The sequence below is a fragment of the Symphodus melops genome (genome assembly GCF_947650265.1).
Source record: "Symphodus melops genome assembly, chromosome: 12".
NCBI classification, from domain to species: domain Eukaryota; kingdom Metazoa; phylum Chordata; class Actinopteri; order Labriformes; family Labridae; genus Symphodus; species Symphodus melops.
The window spans coordinates 9,656,957-9,675,383 of record NC_136702.1 but is presented as its reverse complement, the minus strand read 5'-3'; the positions used below and the strand labels follow the sequence as shown (position 1 = coordinate 9,675,383).

The following is an 18,427-nucleotide window of genomic DNA, read 5'->3' as shown; positions in this document are numbered from 1 at the left end:
GAAAATGTTTTTGATGAGCGAGCAAGAAAAACAATGGAAAAACAATTGCTGGTTCCAGCATCTGAAATAAGAGGATTTTCTGCTTTTTCCTGTTTAATATAATTTGCCAATGGCTATGAAATAATCTCATCACTTCATGATCCAAGAGCATGAAGAGGCTGTAAATTCTTCGAGATAAGCCTTTAGATAATTTACATCAAATGTGTCAGGGGTCTCACTTAACAACTGTTTTATATTGCGTATTTCAGGTAAAAAAAACAACAACAAAAAAAGGTGATTATGTTTTGTTGAAATAATTCATCATGGCTAAGTGTTGAACATGATCTGTTACCTTTTATCTCATACTCTCAATGTAAAAAAAAAACAACGTTAAGAGTTTTGACTGACAATCTGATAAAAACACATAAGAGTTTAAGAATGGGTTGGGTTTCATCAGCTCAAACAGCATGATGTAGTTTTGTCCATTTAACAGTACTAAGTAGTGTTTTGCCAGCATGTACAAACACACACGTGCACACACATGTACACACACACACACACACACACACACACACACACACACACACACACACACACCTTAAGCACTCTCGGTGTTGGCACTGCACGCGACTCTCTCCTGCTCAGCGCTCGCTCAGCCTCAGATGGCCCGATGGGCTCAGCTGCTCCCTTACAGATGTAGCCACTACAGTTCCTCTCTAAGACTGTTCGCAGCCCATCAAACACAACCGTGCTGGTGGTGCACCCCATTCCTCCAGCTCCACACAGGCATCAGTCAGGAGAGCCAGTCAGTGACCCAGTTTCCTTGATTGTCCCTTACTCCTTGCTGGTCCATGATGTGGCTCTGACCTGCAAATCCTCAGCTTCTGACCCAGGGAGAGAGCGCTGGAGACCAAGCAAGTAGTATCCAGAGAGGAGAGCCAAGTAAGGAAATCAGGAGAGTGAATTTATGCACGCACAAAAAAAAAAAAAAAAAAAGGAGAGAGAGAGAGTCTGACTGTAATTCCGGGCTTCCCAGTCTGTGCTTGCAGGAATACCCCAGTCAGCAGACGAGATACAGTGAGAGAGTGAGTTAGTGAGGTAGAGCAGAGAGCGGAGAGAGGGATGGGGGGATGAAGGATGCTGTTAGAGCTCTGCTGCTGCTTCAACCAATGCTGAGCTTGAATGCAGCACGAGCTTGTGTGTGCATCTGCCTCACTTGCTCATTCTCCTCTAAGCCACAATGTGCTTTTTCTAATCCTCTCCAATTTTTTACATTTTTATTCATATCCACATTTGCATTCTGTCGATTTAGCTTCACACAAATGACTGAATTAATCCCTTTAATTTTCACTCCACAAAATGAGACTCCTTCGGGGAGCAGGATGAATTTTTGTGAAATAAATGGGTTACGCTGAATGCCGTAGTATATCCAGAGGGAGCGTTTGATTCCATGGTCAGGCAAACAGCAATATGGCTGAATGCTTATTTAGTTCAGATGAGAAACAGGGTAGTGGATGAATCACGTTGAAGGGATGGCGTGTAATATGTAGCAGCTTGTATTCCAATCAAAAATGACAACAAGATTCTACAAATTTGTGAGGAAAACATGTAGAAAAGCACATGTTATATAACAAATGAAATACACTAATAAAGCATTACATAAACAAAATTGTTACTCAAATGTTTTAATCTAGTGGAAATCCCGGTGATCCAACTCAAGCCTCAAAGAAATCACTGTTTAGAAAACACACCAAGAACATGGGAGCATTTGAACCTTATGAGTCAAGACCTCAAATGGAGTTTATTTTTCCTATAAAAGATTAGCTGCAGCCTGATTGCATGCTGGCACTTCTGCCAAGTACACAGATATACTTGGATTGAAATGACAAATTCTAATCATGAATACCAGGGAACGATTCATCCATCTTTGATGAAAATGTCTCAGGACAGCGAGCATGAGGACATAATAAATCACATCAAAGTGAACAAAATATTATATTTGTTAAAAGCTGAAATTAAAAATGAAACTGGTTCAATCAAATTTCCGTCGTTATTCATCTGCAGGTTATTGATTAATTATGCTGCCCTCACATTTAATATTCTCCTCAGTACAAGAAAATGTTAAATACAAATACAAGATGAACATGCCGTCAACAAAACAACGGAAACAGGGTCATATTTGTCATGGTCTACTTTTCTCAGTCTATTTCCACCTGCAAGTCACACACTCGAAAACCTCTTAAGACCTCACTGGGAATTATAAAAGAAAAAAAAGAAAAAAAGTACTCGTCACAGTGTCACGCACATGATGTCGCTGCTGAAATACTGTCAGTCCCACAAGCAGCAGTCATGCAAGCCGACAGAACTCTGGTATAAAATGTTCTACCAGGAAACTTCCTTTTGGCAATTAATTAAAACAAAAACAGTACATACAGGTGAAAAGTGCTGATGGACCTGCTTGTATGCAAGCACACTGATACATACACATAAACACATGCATGCATATTTGGGGAAAGTGAAGCGCTGCCTTACATCATGCTGTTGCTTGCACACACTCCAGACTGCTGCTGTGTTAATATTTCAGTAGTGCTTGACACACTGAACTACATTCGACTGTACGAGGACGAGATGGGCTGCAGAGGGGAGCAGCTGCAGAAGAGAGGACTCAGTCAGAGAGAGTGAGAGAGGAAGACAGTGATTGGAGGAGGGACAACATGACTTTGATTATGCCTATTGATCTGTTGGGAAACACATTTCCTCTTCAGTTTATCCCTTTTCTCACATCACCTCACATCTAACCCACATCACCCTGATGCAGCAAAGAGGGATTTAAGGCTTACTATATAGAATAACAAGAAGCAATCAGCTGTAAAACCCATCAAACTGCAATGTCATAAATCCCCTTTTTGAGGTTATGCAGGCAAGAAGCAAAACAGAATATCTTAACTCTTTCTTTCTCAGACACCGAGTGATGATTACCATAAGGTAAAAATGTTTCGCCATCCTTAATGATGACAGCAAGTTGGGCTTTTTACACGTTGGACAGTGGAAAATACCCTTTTACCTACGTAAAAGGGTATCTACCTACCTAAGTGTTGACAAATGTAGATAAGTAGACAATCAAAACATCTTTGTTTGCCCTATCAAGAATGAATAATGTGGCATCTGAAACTGACACAAGCAGCCATCAATTATCGCTGCTAGTAAATGGACAATGATTTACAGCAACAGGCAGACATTATTTGAAGTGTGACAGCTGTTCATCCAACATCTTTTGCCCCTAGGACACAGATTCTACAGGACATCAGTGTCATTAAGCGTCTGACTTTATTGTTTTGAAAGTTTTTTTCGGTGGTCATTTAGTCTAGAAATGTGCAGCAGTGCATTTAATAATAGTAAAGTGGGCTACAAGTTAACCACATATATTGCTGGTTAATCCAACTGGGCGGGCAAAGGGTGAATCTAACAACACAAACACGCTACGTTATTTTTGACAACCCAATGAAAAGTAGGCCTCCAGCTGAGGGAGATTTGTGAGTCATGACTTTGGGCTATAATGAGTCTACACACTGACATGCTTAATCAGACAGGCTCCTGTTAGATCTGGGTTTTGGGGAAAAAAAAAAAAAAGGGACAGGTCACTCTCTTACTTTCCGTTTCTCATCATGTAAAAAAAAATCCTCTGAAAAAAGGGCACAATGTAATGCCAAGAGAAATAATTGGATGCCCCCAGCCTTGCTTGAATGAGTTTGTGTCCTGCATTCTGCAACAGGCTTTCAGCATGCTGCTGGTGATAAATTATTAAAGTCAGAGAGAGGATTGCTGAGTCATTAGGTGATGTAGACTTTCATTCTGCTGCCCTCCTGTCATGCAGCTGTCTGCGAAACACCTCTGCACAATACGAGCTACTAGAAAAGTCCAAATATCCTTGGAACCCTGGAAACAGTTTTTATATTGATTGACTCCCTCTGGCCCAATCAATAGTACGTTACGTATTATTTATTTTGTGACACATTCCTGTGCACAGCCTCAGTGCATCTGTACTGTGCATGTCTATAGCTGATAAATGAAAACGTTCAGTGGCCCCCTGCTATTCACAGTAAGACTGTGTCAGCCGCACTAAATCTTGAGTTGGAGCTCCAGTGGAGGAGCTCCAGTGAGAGTGGTAGGTTTTTTTGTGTGCTGAGGCACAGCATGGGTCTATCTGAGAATGTTCCAGTATGAACCCCCTCTCTGGGATGCGGGAGCTCTGCTACACTGCTTGGCTAAAACCTCCGGCAGCTGCAGAGTAGATAAGAGTTGATCTGACACACTGCTGGGTGTGTGGTGCTGCATGGATTACTGCTGCTGCTGCTGCTGCTATTATTGGGGCTTCCCTTTCTGCAGTGGGCTATAGCACGGCCCTCAAAATGTTCCCTAAACCTAATACATGTGTTGAATGTTAATATCTACACATTAAATAATATAATTTGTATACTTTTTATGGAGATTGATGATGAAATAATTGACTTTTAAAAAAGTATAGGCTATGTATTCTTAATATAGAAACTACTGTATATATGGACATTTTTGTGTACAGTCTTAAAACAACGTCAAGCAGCAACTCCTTACATGAGGTGTTTTTGGACTGTACTGAAGATGAACTATCCACTACAGGGAGTTTCCTGAGAACTACTCAGCATGGGGATTTTTTTCTGATTGCATTGGCAGCACCATGGAGCTGGGGGAGTAACTACCCTCCCACAGGAGCGAAACAGGTTCCTCTAAAAGGGTTTATGAACTAAAATAGTTCATAGTTCCTGCAGTGCAAAATCCATCAAAAAGGGCGAAGGTTCCAACAGTTCTATGAAAAAAAGTAGCTGTGGTCCCAAAAACGCCTGTTGAAGCAGCTTGAGCCAGAGAACATGAAATGCTTTTTGGGCAAAGCAGCGTTAACATTAAACAGATCAGCATTTCTGATCCTGTCCTGTTTGTGCTCATAGTGTTCTAAGCAATGTTGCAGATAATATAAACAGAGACACTTTTCTTCTGCATGCAGTAAATCACTGCACCAGAACCTGTTCAATATAAATAACATAAAAGAGTTATTATTAGCCCATGGTGTGTTTAAGCTTTTACATAAAGAGGCATCCGTATTAAATTGCAAACTGTTTCATAACTAGTCCATAAAAAGTTTTTGCATAAGACTTATTAGATCATCCATAACAAAATAGTTGCGGTAATTTGTATTATCATTTTCAAAAGTGCATTCGATAACAGTGGAGTAATCTTAATGGTACAAACATTATGAAATGGGTTAACAATCTTTTATATAAATGTATTAATTTAAATGTATTAATGTATTTTTTTATGTATTTTGTTCAGTTTTGCTCTTGAATCCAATGGGACTACAAGCCTGAAGAGGGTAATGTAGTTCACTATGTAGTGTGTATGGGTGCAGCCTTTTATTATTTATCTTACATAGCAACATCCCTCTTCACCTGAAGTCACCGGCCACAACGACAACATCTGCTGCACATAGGCAACATCTGTGTCCTGATGTAACCCCCAAAAAACAACACCACTCACACCAATACAGCAATGTCAAGCTGTTATCAGCAAGTGGTGGATGGAGCTGAATAAAAACATCAAAGCAGCACATGTGGACAGAGAAAAGTGAACTTCGTGTTTTCCCTTTCACACTAAGAGGTGGACAGTTCTTCGCAGAACAAACAGAGGAATGTCTCTGATTGATTTAGAGGAGTAGAGGGGAGTAAAGGAGGAGTTGGCATCTCATCAGAGGAGCCTCTCTAGGATGAAGGTCAAGTCTGCAGCTAGCCTTGTTTCCATACCCAGGGTCTGCAGAGGGGCTCGAAAGGGAGAAGTGTGTGTGGGACCATAGTGACATCAGCCATATTTCCAGCAGTAATGGGCAGATAAAAAAGGCTGCCTCCCAGCTGGAGCTCTCCAGAGACTCCAAAAAGGATGTGGCTGTTTCCTGCTGATGTGTGTGTGTAAATGCTGTCATAACAAAGCCATCCCTTGTTGCCCACTGTCCTTCAAACTCAATCTAAACTTTCTTTTTAGGGTATTCTATGATGTAAGTAAGGCTGACCGCCTTGAAGGTTCAACAACAACATCAATAGAAGAAGTAGCATTTTACACAGAACTCTCAAGAGGGTTTTCAAAATGTAACATGTGATGCCGTCTTTGCTTATATACTGTACTTTTATTGCAGTAAATTCATATTTCAGATCAATGAGATACCATTTTGTTGACATGTATTTGCAACCCTATTGTGCTATAAAGACTACACTACCCAAAACACATCCTCAAAATGCATTTGGGTATACACAAAAAGAAGAAAAGGGAGACTACAACTAATTTCTTTTCATATGCATCAACTCACTCATAATTGAGTTGGCAAGCACAAGGTGATGCCTTCTAAAGTCAATTTCTCTGTCTTTAAACAGACCGGGACACAATTTGATAACAATTTGAAATGCAATGGTGTGTATCTCTAAATAAATAAGGTATCTCTAAATAAATAAGGACAAAAACATTTACAATGATGTTTACTATCTTAAATAAAAGGTTAATGATGATGAAGTTTCATGAAATATAGAATTAAGGGCCTGTGTGCACAGATAGCACTGTAAACACTGAGACAACACTTAGACTATCACCAAGACTAATTGGCTTCCAGAGTCAGTTGACAAGAAAAAGTTTCTTAAAAATGTGATCGGTATCTTGAAATAAAAAAAAGTTTAATACCTCAAATATCGACTTAGAACCTCAGAAAAAATGACTTGGCATATAAAAACATTACCTACAGTAGTCCTATATCTCCACTTAATACATGCAATGACTTAGTATCTTTAAATAATGATCTTGCACAGTATCTTAAAATAATGATGCAAAGGTCAAAATAATGACAGAGGTTTTTACGTATTCAACGATGGGCTGATTTTGTTGATCCTTGATCAGTTACTTTATGTGTCCAGCTGAGCCAGCAGACAACAATCAAAGACAGAGGAAACGTGAAAAGTTCACTTGCATGAACTGGTTGAAATAATCAATTCAACCGTTTCAATTGAACTCCAATTTGGATTCAACTTGAGTGTTCCTCTGACCCTGAGCTGACACCAGGTTATCCTGTCCCTCTTTAAAATGGTACAAACCAAATACAACAGGGGCCACATCCTTTTCCTTTCACTTGGTATTTTGGGATAGTTTATTTATCCCAGGAGAACAAAAAAAACAGACTCATTTTCCTGAGGGGTGCTGCTTCCTCGTCTTTCTTGTTGGGCCCCCAGATGCAGATTAAGTAAATGTTGTAAAAGGCACATTTAAAAAAAAGCACACACCAACATGCACTCTGTCTTATAAGAGTCATGCAGTGAGGTCTCCTCAGTGGGCTCAGTTAATCATTAATAGCTGCTGCTCACCAAGTCGTGCCTTCCGCAGCATTCACTGCAACTCCAGCAGAAATGGTCTGAAGCAGAGCCAAGCCCAGAGGGCCTGCAGTCACCCTATTACCCAGGCCAACTGTGTTTGGCTTTACTACACACAACACAGAGCAATCCAATAATAAGTAGTTGCTTACTCATGTTGCACGAGTGCACATCAAAAACTGATCAAACTGTGCATTCAAATATCAGCTCTTGTAAAGAAAATGCATTTGTCTTGACTTCACAGGTTAATGATAAAATCCTGAAGAGCACAAAACACACAAGAAAAAAACTACAAGGGTGGATTGAAGAAAAAAGTAACTAAAAAAAAATCACTTAAAAAAAAAAAATCAATTTTCATCCAAATGAATAAAGGTAGACATTCATATACTGTTGACACTCTGTTGGAAACACATAAGCCAACAGCATACACAAAGCCCACCTCAGTAGGTCAAGAGGCAAAAACACAATAGTGTATAAATGCTTTCACTGCCCCCTACAGGCATATGATAATATTACAATACATTTTGTAGTTAAAAAAAATCTGATCCAGCATGTCTATTCATTTCTTTATTTTTTTTGTTTATGAAAATAAGTATAATTAGATAATATCTAAAACCAGACAAATTTTCTGCAAAGTCTGGAGGTTGCAGAGATGACCGTTTACTCACTGATATTATACGTGACAGAAACAGAAGTTAACACTCTCCTCCATGGCCTCAGAATTAACTGTTGGTATAATGCAACCATTGTTCATCACGTGTGTCACTTCCATGCAGCTCAGTGTGGAAACAATTATTTCCAACACTGGAGCTGTTATACAGGAAGAGGTGGGAACTATCTACTCTATGGGAAAAGAGAGTTATAAAAAAACACTGTGTTTTCACCGCTCTAAAACTAATTCAAACTCCCCACATTAATTTGGACAAAAAGTGATGCTCAATCATGTGAAAGACATTTAAATGATATTATTTTTTCACTGCTGTCTCCGAAACAAGCTGTCATCACATTTTGTTGCATGGGTTTGTGATTTGGGCTGAGACCCCCTTTACAGGGGCCTTTGCCCAGGTGTGGGGCACATTTTAGAGGGGTTGGTATCATCACGGTCAGGTTGTGACATGCAGTGTGGAAGCTGAGAGCTGAGACATCCTGAAACAAGTCTGCACCGGTCTGACATGAGGCCATCACAAGGTGAGACAGCTACACTCGCGCAGTAAAGTGCAGGTTGAGTAAGATTCTAAAGGCTGTGACGAAGAAACCTCAGATACTTTCCGTACTGAATTACAAATATCAAGAGCCAGTTATACCTTATGCCTTATACTAAACCCAGATTCTGGTAATTGCATGCCTTAGTTTACATTGTTAATTACCTTAAGGCATGTTAATAATAAACCTCTCATCAGTCATTAACAGCTAAATTACACATGGCGTTTTGCTTCTTTATCAGACATTAATCCAAGTGTTTTGCTTTCTGTTTAGAGCAGCAGATGGGTGATATTCTCAAACAGATCAGTAATTAGTTTCCGAGATCTACTTACATATCCCACAATAAAAGCCAAGATTAGACACTGACGGACAATACTGAATGCAGACGGATGACAAGGCAGCGTCAAATTAAAGAAGAAAGTTATAATGTGAGGGAGCTATTGTCGTGTCATGTCAGAAGGGCCTACTGAGGGAAATGTAAAGACGATCTGAGATGTAGTTAGGGAGAGATTAAAGCCTCTTAACCGCAAAACAGCATGAGACCGGCTTTAATGTGAAAGTCTAACAAACAGGAAGAGACATAAGAGGAGAGGATAATTTGACAAATAGAATTTAAGCAAGGGGGAAAAGTAAATGTAATGCAATGTAAACCACATACTATATAACGTGAATACACACGTAGAGTATGTTGTCTGTCGTTTGAACCTGAAGGCAGGAAGGTGGGCTGGGGATAAGGCCTGTGTGGGGTGGTAGGGGTTTGGGAGCCCTGTAAGGATCAGCTAATCTCAGTTGGCTCTTTGTTTGTAATTAGTGGAAATCCTCTTGAGCTCAGTTCAATGAGCGCTGCTTACAATCAGGGGAAACTGGGATGGAGGAGGAGATGAACGCATGTCCTTGCACCTGCGCCACTTAAGGATAGTGGGTTTACTACAACATACCCTGGTTCATTAGTGACTGTGTAATGGACACATAACTTATTTACATTGAGCACAGAGAGCAAAAAGTTTTATAAGTGCGTAAATATTGGATGCTAGCCAAGTACAATTTGATAAAAATGGGTTAAAAATACTTTTGGATCCTACATGGTTACCTATATGGTTATTCTATCAGTAAACTGACTTGCAAACATTTTCTGGAGGTATCTAATGTGCAACTGTTTTACTTAAAATCCCAATTTATTGACAAATACACACTGTTATAAAGCTTACATGTGTACAATAATTAACACCTTAAATAAATTGAGTTAAAAGGACAAATCAGGTCATTTCAGTTCACACTACATAGAGGCAAAAAACTTGCCCTGAATTCACACAATTGAAGAAATCAGCATGACTTGCGATTATTAGAGGAAAACTCTTGTAATTAGTGCTTTATCAGCTGCGCTGCTATTTTTGTCTTACTCACACACATGTTTGGATCAGCTTTGAATAGGTTCAGAAACTTCTTCCTGTTGCCACAGTTTGTTGGCAATGCCTTAGCTCGCCAAGCTATGCCCCTACATCCCTGAAGCCCCCACCCTTCCTGACTGAGGAAACACATGTTATAGGATACATCCCTGTTTGAGAGCAGCTTGACCAGGACAGTCAGTATTGAACTGCATAATTTGTCCCATAGCCATTTCTGTGATTAAAATGCATTTTTTAAAGTAAGGACGAGCACACAGTGTCTCAAATAAAATAAACTTCATTAGCTTCTGATCCCGTCTCTGACGCTGGAATTTTGTGGGATTTAACCTGCCTCAAGGATCAGATTAATACCACTTTCAACAGTGCTGCTGCTATGGCTAACAAGATGGATTTGGCATTTTTTTAATCTTACTTTCTGAGTTTCGAAGAAGTCTACATAATAAAAACAAGCAAAAACGAAAAATTAATAATACACATTTTTTTGTGAGTTCTCTGAGTTGAGAGTGAAATGTTTAGGAAACAGTGTAAAAGGAAAAGCACCAACTGTACTGTTGTATCTTTGGAGAAACAATAGTTTTCTTGTCTAATCAGGTGGTTGATTGAGTGTGTAACATGAGTGGGGGATGGTGTTGTTAGAAGCTAAAGAGTGGAGACACGAAAAGGAGATTAAGTCAAGTCAGAGATACTGAGCTGTTTATCTGCACAGCGGTGTGCACAGTGAAAAACAGGGTTGTGCCACTGCGTGTAAATGATGTTCAACAACATGCATGGTGTTCATCATACAGCACACCTCAAGGGTGAGTGTCAAAAGTGCACTATACACACTCCAGCAACTCAAGCTTTCTGCCATCAGGAACAAGGAGCAGGCCTTCAAAAACATAGACTCACAGCTACTCCTAGTCCATTAACAAGACCAGCAAACGTTATTCCTTCTGCCCAGGCTACTTCTACAACATACTGCACACTAAGTCCCTGAAAACAAATAGGCAGCAAACAAAAAACAGACAGAAAAGCCAAACACAGATTACCATGGTCACATACTTCCTACAGCGGAAGACTTTCATTTATGTTTTCAAGCTATTGTACCATTTCTCTCCCTCTCATTTTTCTCACTGCGTCAGCTATTATAACAGCAGACGAAGGAAGATTTTATGAATAAAGGTCCCGAAACTCATTGAATTTGTGACTTTAAACAGAACTCATTTGTTTACTGTGGGTAGAAAGTGCACAATGGGCTTGTTTCAGCTTTCACAGAAAATAAAGGAACGCTCAGAGTTGCATGTTAATTTTTCTTGAATGAGCAACTTATCAAAAATCCTTTTACAACAAACAGCTTTTCTAAAATGTTTACACTTCAAAAGAATAGCATTGCATGGTATTCCTCTACCAATAACATATCAAGCACTCAGGTACAATAATGAGGCACTTTACTTAGTTCAGTTTATGTAATTCTATACTTTTACTTTAGAGCACATTATAAGCTTATAAAATATAAACAAAGGATAAACTAGTACTTCTACCCCTTGTACATAAGTCATAACCTCATAATATGACACAGACATGGACTTACATGATAATGAAGCATCCATTCATTTATAAGGAGTGTGTTCTCAGTCAGAACAATGGCAAACAACGCAAAGAACATGAACGCAACCGTCCAACCTTTGTGGCTTATTCCAAGTTGTTTAAGTCAGATACAGCCCTCTAACACTAATGGATTTCTCGATTATGCAAGGTGGCAATGATTATACATCATGTCCACGTTGAGTACCCATGCTTGTGCTCCTGCATGAGCAATACTGAGCCAAAACCCTACTCTTTCAAACAAGCCAGGAACTAGTAAGTATACTGTGCTTGAGCACACAATTACATTTAGTCAGTTTTGTAGCCAGTGAAAAACTCCTCATAGGAGCTTTAAAGTCACAGAATACTTCTTCCATTATAATTGTTGCCATTGGTTGTAAATGTATGCCTGCTCTGTAGTTTGTAACTAACATGGAAAATTGCCTGCATTTGCTGTTATTTTATTCTGTGTTTGTTGTGTTTTTTGTTTTGTTTTATTTTTATTGTTGATTTTTTTTCCTTCTCTTTCCTTCCCTTCTATTTTATTTGTTTTATCCTTTCAAAAGCCGACACGTGCTAAAACACTCAAATCAATGCATCTGGTCTGTCCAATGTCATTGTTATGTCCACATCAAATAAACTTTACTAATAAATGTGTATTTCCAGCATGTAAAAAGTCTTTCCAATCAGTCTTCTCTGCTTTACTTAACAATCTAAAAGGTGAGATATAAACAACCCGGCCCGCCTCCTGTAGGCTGAGTCCCTCCCCCCTCGTTCTATCTCCAGCATACAGTGTGTCACAATGAGGAATGCCAACTATGCAGCCGGCCTGGTGAAAAGTCATTAGAGTTTATCCCCTCTGGCTGTGGCAGGTCCCATCCACACACTGCACTCTGCACAAGCCACAAGAGTAAGTGATGAGAAGTGCAGAGGTTTCAGACTCTTGTTTAATTAGGCTAACAGCATGCAGTGTGGGAAAAAAGGGGAACATCACAGGGAGGGTTTAAATTCACACTAAGGAGCCTCTGACTTTATCTGTTTACCTACAGTACATAATGGTGCATTTACCCTCTGCTGCTTGAGTTGGTTCACATAAGTGCCTTGAACTTTCAGGGAAATCCCAGATGGACGATAACGTCAGGTTAACTTTCACTTTCATCTCTGCAGTCTGACAGCAGCAGAGAGCAGGAATTTTAAGTAGTTCCCGAAACACTTCAGAGTAGCACTTTATTCTTGACACAGATCAAATAAATACTAAAGCCATTTCCTAGACACAAAAAACCCCAAATCTAACATTTGTCGCTCTCCCATCTTATTTTTAATGTTAAAGCATGCCAATATTGCAGATTTAAAGGTCATTCTGTAGGTTATAAGTCTAAATCTCAATACAAGAAAATATCTTTTGTATTGGCTAATTGTATTCTAATCCATCCCTCTGTGTTAAACCACATCCGACAGCCACTGATCCTGCTGTGTTCTGTGTAATGGGTGTGAATGGGAGGTCAGCGACCACAACAGGGTAAAGCTAGCGCAACCATGGAGAGAGAGATGGTGTTCAAAGCAGATTAACCTAAAGAGAGTGGGTTGTACGTTTGACAACTAATCCAAGTAGTCACATCAGTAACACAGAAGAGTGAGTGAAATAAAACGGCTGTAAATACAACAATAATAAATTATCTTCTTATTTTGAAAATTGGTTAAAAAAAAAAAATATCACTTGAGGTTAGAATAAACACGCCAACGAGCAAGTATTCAAAGTTGAACTTTATGCTAACATACACAGACCTTAAAAATGCACTATTTAGAAGTTTAGAACCTTTTTTTAGCTTTTATCTGGGCATGGTTTTATGTTGCTATTTACTGAAACCAGATGGAACTATTGATTTCTTATGCAGGTACAAGATCATGAAGCGAGAAATGGTTTTGTTTGTTTGTTTGTGAGGGTCCCATTAGCTTCAGCACAGACCAGGTGAAATGTCAGAGGAATATTAACACCTTTGGTATTCATCCTCTTGGGACCATTCATGTCTATCCACTTTAGTACTCGCCCTATGGTTCAATCTTAGGGTGATTTTGAAATTAAAGATGTGGTGATCCCTGAAATGGTTTAAAGTCATTCATCTGCTGTCTATTATCAAGGGATGGAAGTCTGAACTGGAAAATGGGCCTCAGATAATAACGCTAAGCTAGCGTATTTAGCTATCGTTACGTTACTGGCTCTGTTATTTCTAAAGGTTAAGTGGTGAACACATGACGAAGAGCACTGAATTGTATTGGTACTTTCACAGTTAGAAGGTTTGTGTTGTTTTGTCAAAGGAGGTAGTAAAGAGATGCACTAATAAAATGCCCCTCATCAAAATATGTCCACTTTAAAGGGTTCTTTTGGACACAGACAGACTGATTATTAAGTAAGAAATAAAACTTTCTGTTTAGGTTGTTTTTATTTATTGATTCCACTGTGAAGAAAGCCAAATTCTCATTACTGGAGTCCTACACACATTTCCCAGGGGTACAATTAAGTGTATTGTATCACAGGGCAAAGTAAAGGAGTGAACCTCTGCCCAGGATTGAAGGCAAATCCTTTAATTGGCAGAAATTCTAAAATACCCTCCACAGGGTGGAACAATTAATGACAAGTTTTGGGGTGTTAGCATACAGCTCTCTCGCCAATCTCTTCTTTCATGTTAACAACTGTGTTCCCACAATTACATGTTTGCGCTCAGCTGCAGTGAAGGAAACATTACGTTTATGGACAAATCAAGGAGGCTCTGAGAGTAAATACACCTCACAGAAAGCTCACATTAGAGCAAAACAGAAAACATGCAAGTCATTAGTCGGCTTTTTCTAGACATTTCTCTCACCAGCCAACATGGATGTGTTGTTCAGTCTCCACTCAGGAGTGTTGCAGTGCTTTTAAAGGGCTTAATCCGATGAGCCTCATCTGTAGGCGGATTCACGTGTGCAGCGCAAAGGTTTTGCTTGAACAGTTTCACCCGCTGGCTCTTACTTTAAAAAGTCCCTTGCAAAGCTGAAGAATCAATGGTGGCAGGCAGAGCTACACTTCCACTTGATGTTTTTCTCTCAATTATTTGCTTCTGTGTGGGCTGGGCCATGTTTGTAATGGCACCATTCATATGAAGCCACTCAGGGAGGATGGAGAGTTTACAGGCGAGGCCTTCACTAGCCTGGCAAGAGAAAACTAAGTTATTCTCAAGATAAAATATTCGTAAGCAAGCAGTTGAATGACTTTGATATCAGTATATCATAACCAACTAAACCAGGACAAACTCTGCTTTTACACAAGTTGGACTGTAGAGCAGCATTGCAAAGTCATTGTTTCAAATAAAATGTCTGTACAAACCATAGTGATGCATGTTGATCTGGTTTTCCAACAGAATAAGCAGACACAAGTTAAACCAAATTGAACTTTGATCCCAAAAGCGCTGACCCGTCAAAACAATCTCAAGCCAGGCAGAAAATATGCAGTGGAAGATCATCAACGTCAAAAGTCGGACCAAACGTCATCCAAGTTCCACCAATACTCTTTGAGATATTTCAATCCGGACCAGGATGGTTGATGCACTAAAAGTCGGCTACTGATACCTCTTTCTGTCAAACGCGATTTTACAGTTCAAAATTTGGCAGACTAATTACATTATGACAAAAAACAAAACAATCTACTAAGGAAACAACTATGGATTCAGCTTCACTTGTTTTAGCTAAAGATTAGTTCAGTGTTCTGTTTTTATGAGGCCACATTTAGTAGATGTCTCCTCTGTTAAAAAAATAAAAAAATAAAAAATTGACCCAGAAATTATAACTGAGCAAAACACCAACTAACACAGATGTTAGTTGAATATCTCTCCAATATTCTTTAGTTGGGTCAATACAAAGTACAAAGTGAATTGTACCTTATTATTGACTTGCAAATGTATCATTTGTATCTGGAAGAAAAAAAATGGTTATAAAACATCTCGGAAAAGTATATTGATTCTGAAGATATGTTTTTGTCATCTTTTGTGCAACACATGCTCAGTCTCAGTTCCAGTCATTCCAATCTGGTTCTTAAATCAGATCATAGATGATGAAGCAGTTTTTATCAGTTTACAGGGGAAGGGAAACTGGACTAACCACATAACAGTCATGGGGGAGACGAACGGCAAAGTGATTGTAATTCAGTACGTCCTCCACAGCTGCACTTACTGTATGTGCCCTGTTGACTCAGAAATAGTAACATAAACTACCCTGAGGAAGGAGACAATACAATACAAAGCTTGATTGCTAAGCTGCTGGAGTGAGTGGGTTCCATGGAAGGATGTAAATGTCAACCGTTACTTTGAGTCAGATTGATGTTCAATGAGTATACAGAGCTCAACATAAGGGAACGCTTAAATCATATATTAGATCTTGATGAGCAAATTACTCAAGCTGAAAATCTTAAACATGATGCAAAAAAAGTCAATGGAGACCAAAATCACTAACACATAAATCAAACTAAAACATTGAAATCACAGGCTGATCCAACTTGCAGGAATTTTATCACGGCAACTTATAATTATAATAATCCGTGAGCTCCTGGACTGTCTATGGCAGTACTTGGTGGCGTCTGAAGCTGAGACATAATGTCCCATAGGGGCTCAATCAGATTTCCAGCTACAAGTAGGGACAAGGACTGAAGCAGAACACAGAACTGTAGGAGAATCAATCAAGACGGAGAGACTAGAATTGCTGTTATGTTTTTGCCTCCCCATTAAACCTGTTTGTCGCTTTCATTTGCACCAAAGCATGTGAAAACGATTCACAATGGCTTGTGCTTCTAAATTGAAGAAGAAAAGAAGAGGAGAAGAAAAAAATGCAAACAATAACATTTCTGTATGGGATGTTGACACCTTTGTGTTAAAAAAAAAAAAAAGATGTGTACCTTGTTTATAAGCGTTGGTACTTTTTGATACTATAGATCATTAGAATAATAAAGACAGTATCATTTTAGAACATGTGGTATGGAGAAGTGTTAAAGCATTGAGCATGTCAACAACCTTGTGAGCTTTATTAGAGATCTGACATTTTAAAATAAGTCCCCCTTGAGACACACATTTGCTAACAGTGCAACACACACACACACAGGCCAGGCTCTTCGTCAGCTGCCTTTCTGTTATGGTAACCCCTCCTGTGTTTTTAAACAGCTCTGTTCTATCAGGCAGAACGCTCAGACAGAGTGGGCGGTATAAAAGCGAGCCCTGCCTTAAACTTATGGTCAGCCTGAATGTAGCCACAGGAAACCGGCTCTATCTAGGAAAAGACGGGCCCCTGCTCTCCCACAAGAAGATGAAGGACAGGAAAACTTGGGCACTTCCTGTTCAGGCAGGCAGGATGGAAAGATTTGGGAGGCTCAACTCATGGTGGCAGTGAGGTTTTTTTTTTTTTTTTTCTATTTTGGATAAAGAAAAAAAAGCTCACGCATTGCCTGAATTAAGTTACATAACAAACATGAAATCATTGCAGAGACATGGATTGCAGGGTGCGACCACTGAACTAGAAAAGAATCAATGGATTGATGCTGCAGGTTGTGATGACACAGTTCACTGATTTTCAAAGTAAAATGGCCATTTGATACTTCCTTATGGCTCACTTTAAGAGAAGAAATGGTTAAATGATCATGCAATGTGACCACAAACCAAATCTTGGCATTTTGTCTTGGCTCAACATTCATATTTGACACTTATTTTGACATTTGGTTAAATACACTCTGGCACAATAAGGGGTTTATAAAAATAAAAGACTATCAGCTTGTCCCAGAGAGATAAACAAGTTCAACTTGCATCCCTGTCATTAATTCAATTTTTATTTGCACTGGACGGAAAAAGTGTATGTCTCGCCATCGGATCATTTGACTTGGCTTAGCTACTGCACTATTCAGTGGTTAAATCTAACCACAGTTGTTCAGGACTGAATGGAGGAAATCCTTTCAGTTTTTGAGTGCTTTATATTATTTCAACCTTTGTGTGCTGGGTTGAGTAATTCTCTCATGCCTCCCACTCAGACTTTTAGAACTATAGTGACAAATCTGGTTTACATTATAACCACTACTGCCAAAAGCCATGACCAAACTGAAAGCAGACACATTTTACAGAGAGCTATGTTTAAATGTAAGCTTTTCCTTCAATCTGTAAGTTATGAATCACCACACATTTGTACTGTGTGAAGTGGGCCTTTTTCAAAACTGAAATAAATAAAGATATGTATAAAAAAAAAAGACAAAAAGTGCATTATTCCTTTACAGGATAACTACACTGCTATACAAATGCAGAATATCTTTTTTTATTGTATGTTTAGATACAAACTTGACCTTACAGACACCATCCACCACTCAGCTAATATAAAGTTTAGTTTCACACACTGCTCTCTCCAAATGAATCCTTAAGTCTTTAAAACGGTTAAGACAATTACTGATCATTATAAACTTCATGACAGTAGGATTTATTGCAGGGGTGATGTCATATACAAACATTCGTTTTAAGAATGGGTGCGTCTAATAAACTGGCAGCTGAGGGTTTTTAACTCTCAAAAGTGGGAAAATAATTTCTGGCGCAGAGAGCGACGAATTAAACAAGCTTCAAGAGGGCTGCTCGCTGTTATGCTGTTATAAAAGTATATTGCATTTGATTCATGGTTATTTTTTGTCTCCAGGTTTAACAAATTTGTGTGACTTTTTTTCCAATTATATCAAAATTTAGTATAGACTAGGAGAGAGAGTGAGTCTCCTAATGGGTGCATTGGTTACTAGAGCACCCTCATGTATTATTGACCCATTCAGCAAACTCATCTGCTCTTCCATCTCCACCC

General features: G+C 39.1%; 1 protein-coding gene across 2 annotated transcripts in view; it reads right to left on the bottom strand.

Moving 5' to 3' along the window:
- The window catches only part of LOC306832301 (dedicator of cytokinesis protein 9), a 73,186-nt gene that overhangs the window by 49,470 nt on the left and 5,289 nt on the right, over nt 1–18,427 (bottom strand). Inside the window, exon 1 of one of the 2 annotated variants that reach the window (XM_079356867.1) lies at nt 577–984. The exons of the other annotated variant lie outside the window; for it this stretch is intronic. Within the exon in view, the coding sequence (XP_079212993.1) occupies nt 577–747 (171 nt within the window). The 5' untranslated portion in view covers nt 748–984. Of the gene's footprint in view, nt 1–576; nt 985–18,427 lie in introns of those variants that run through there. 2 annotated transcript variants of the gene reach the window in all.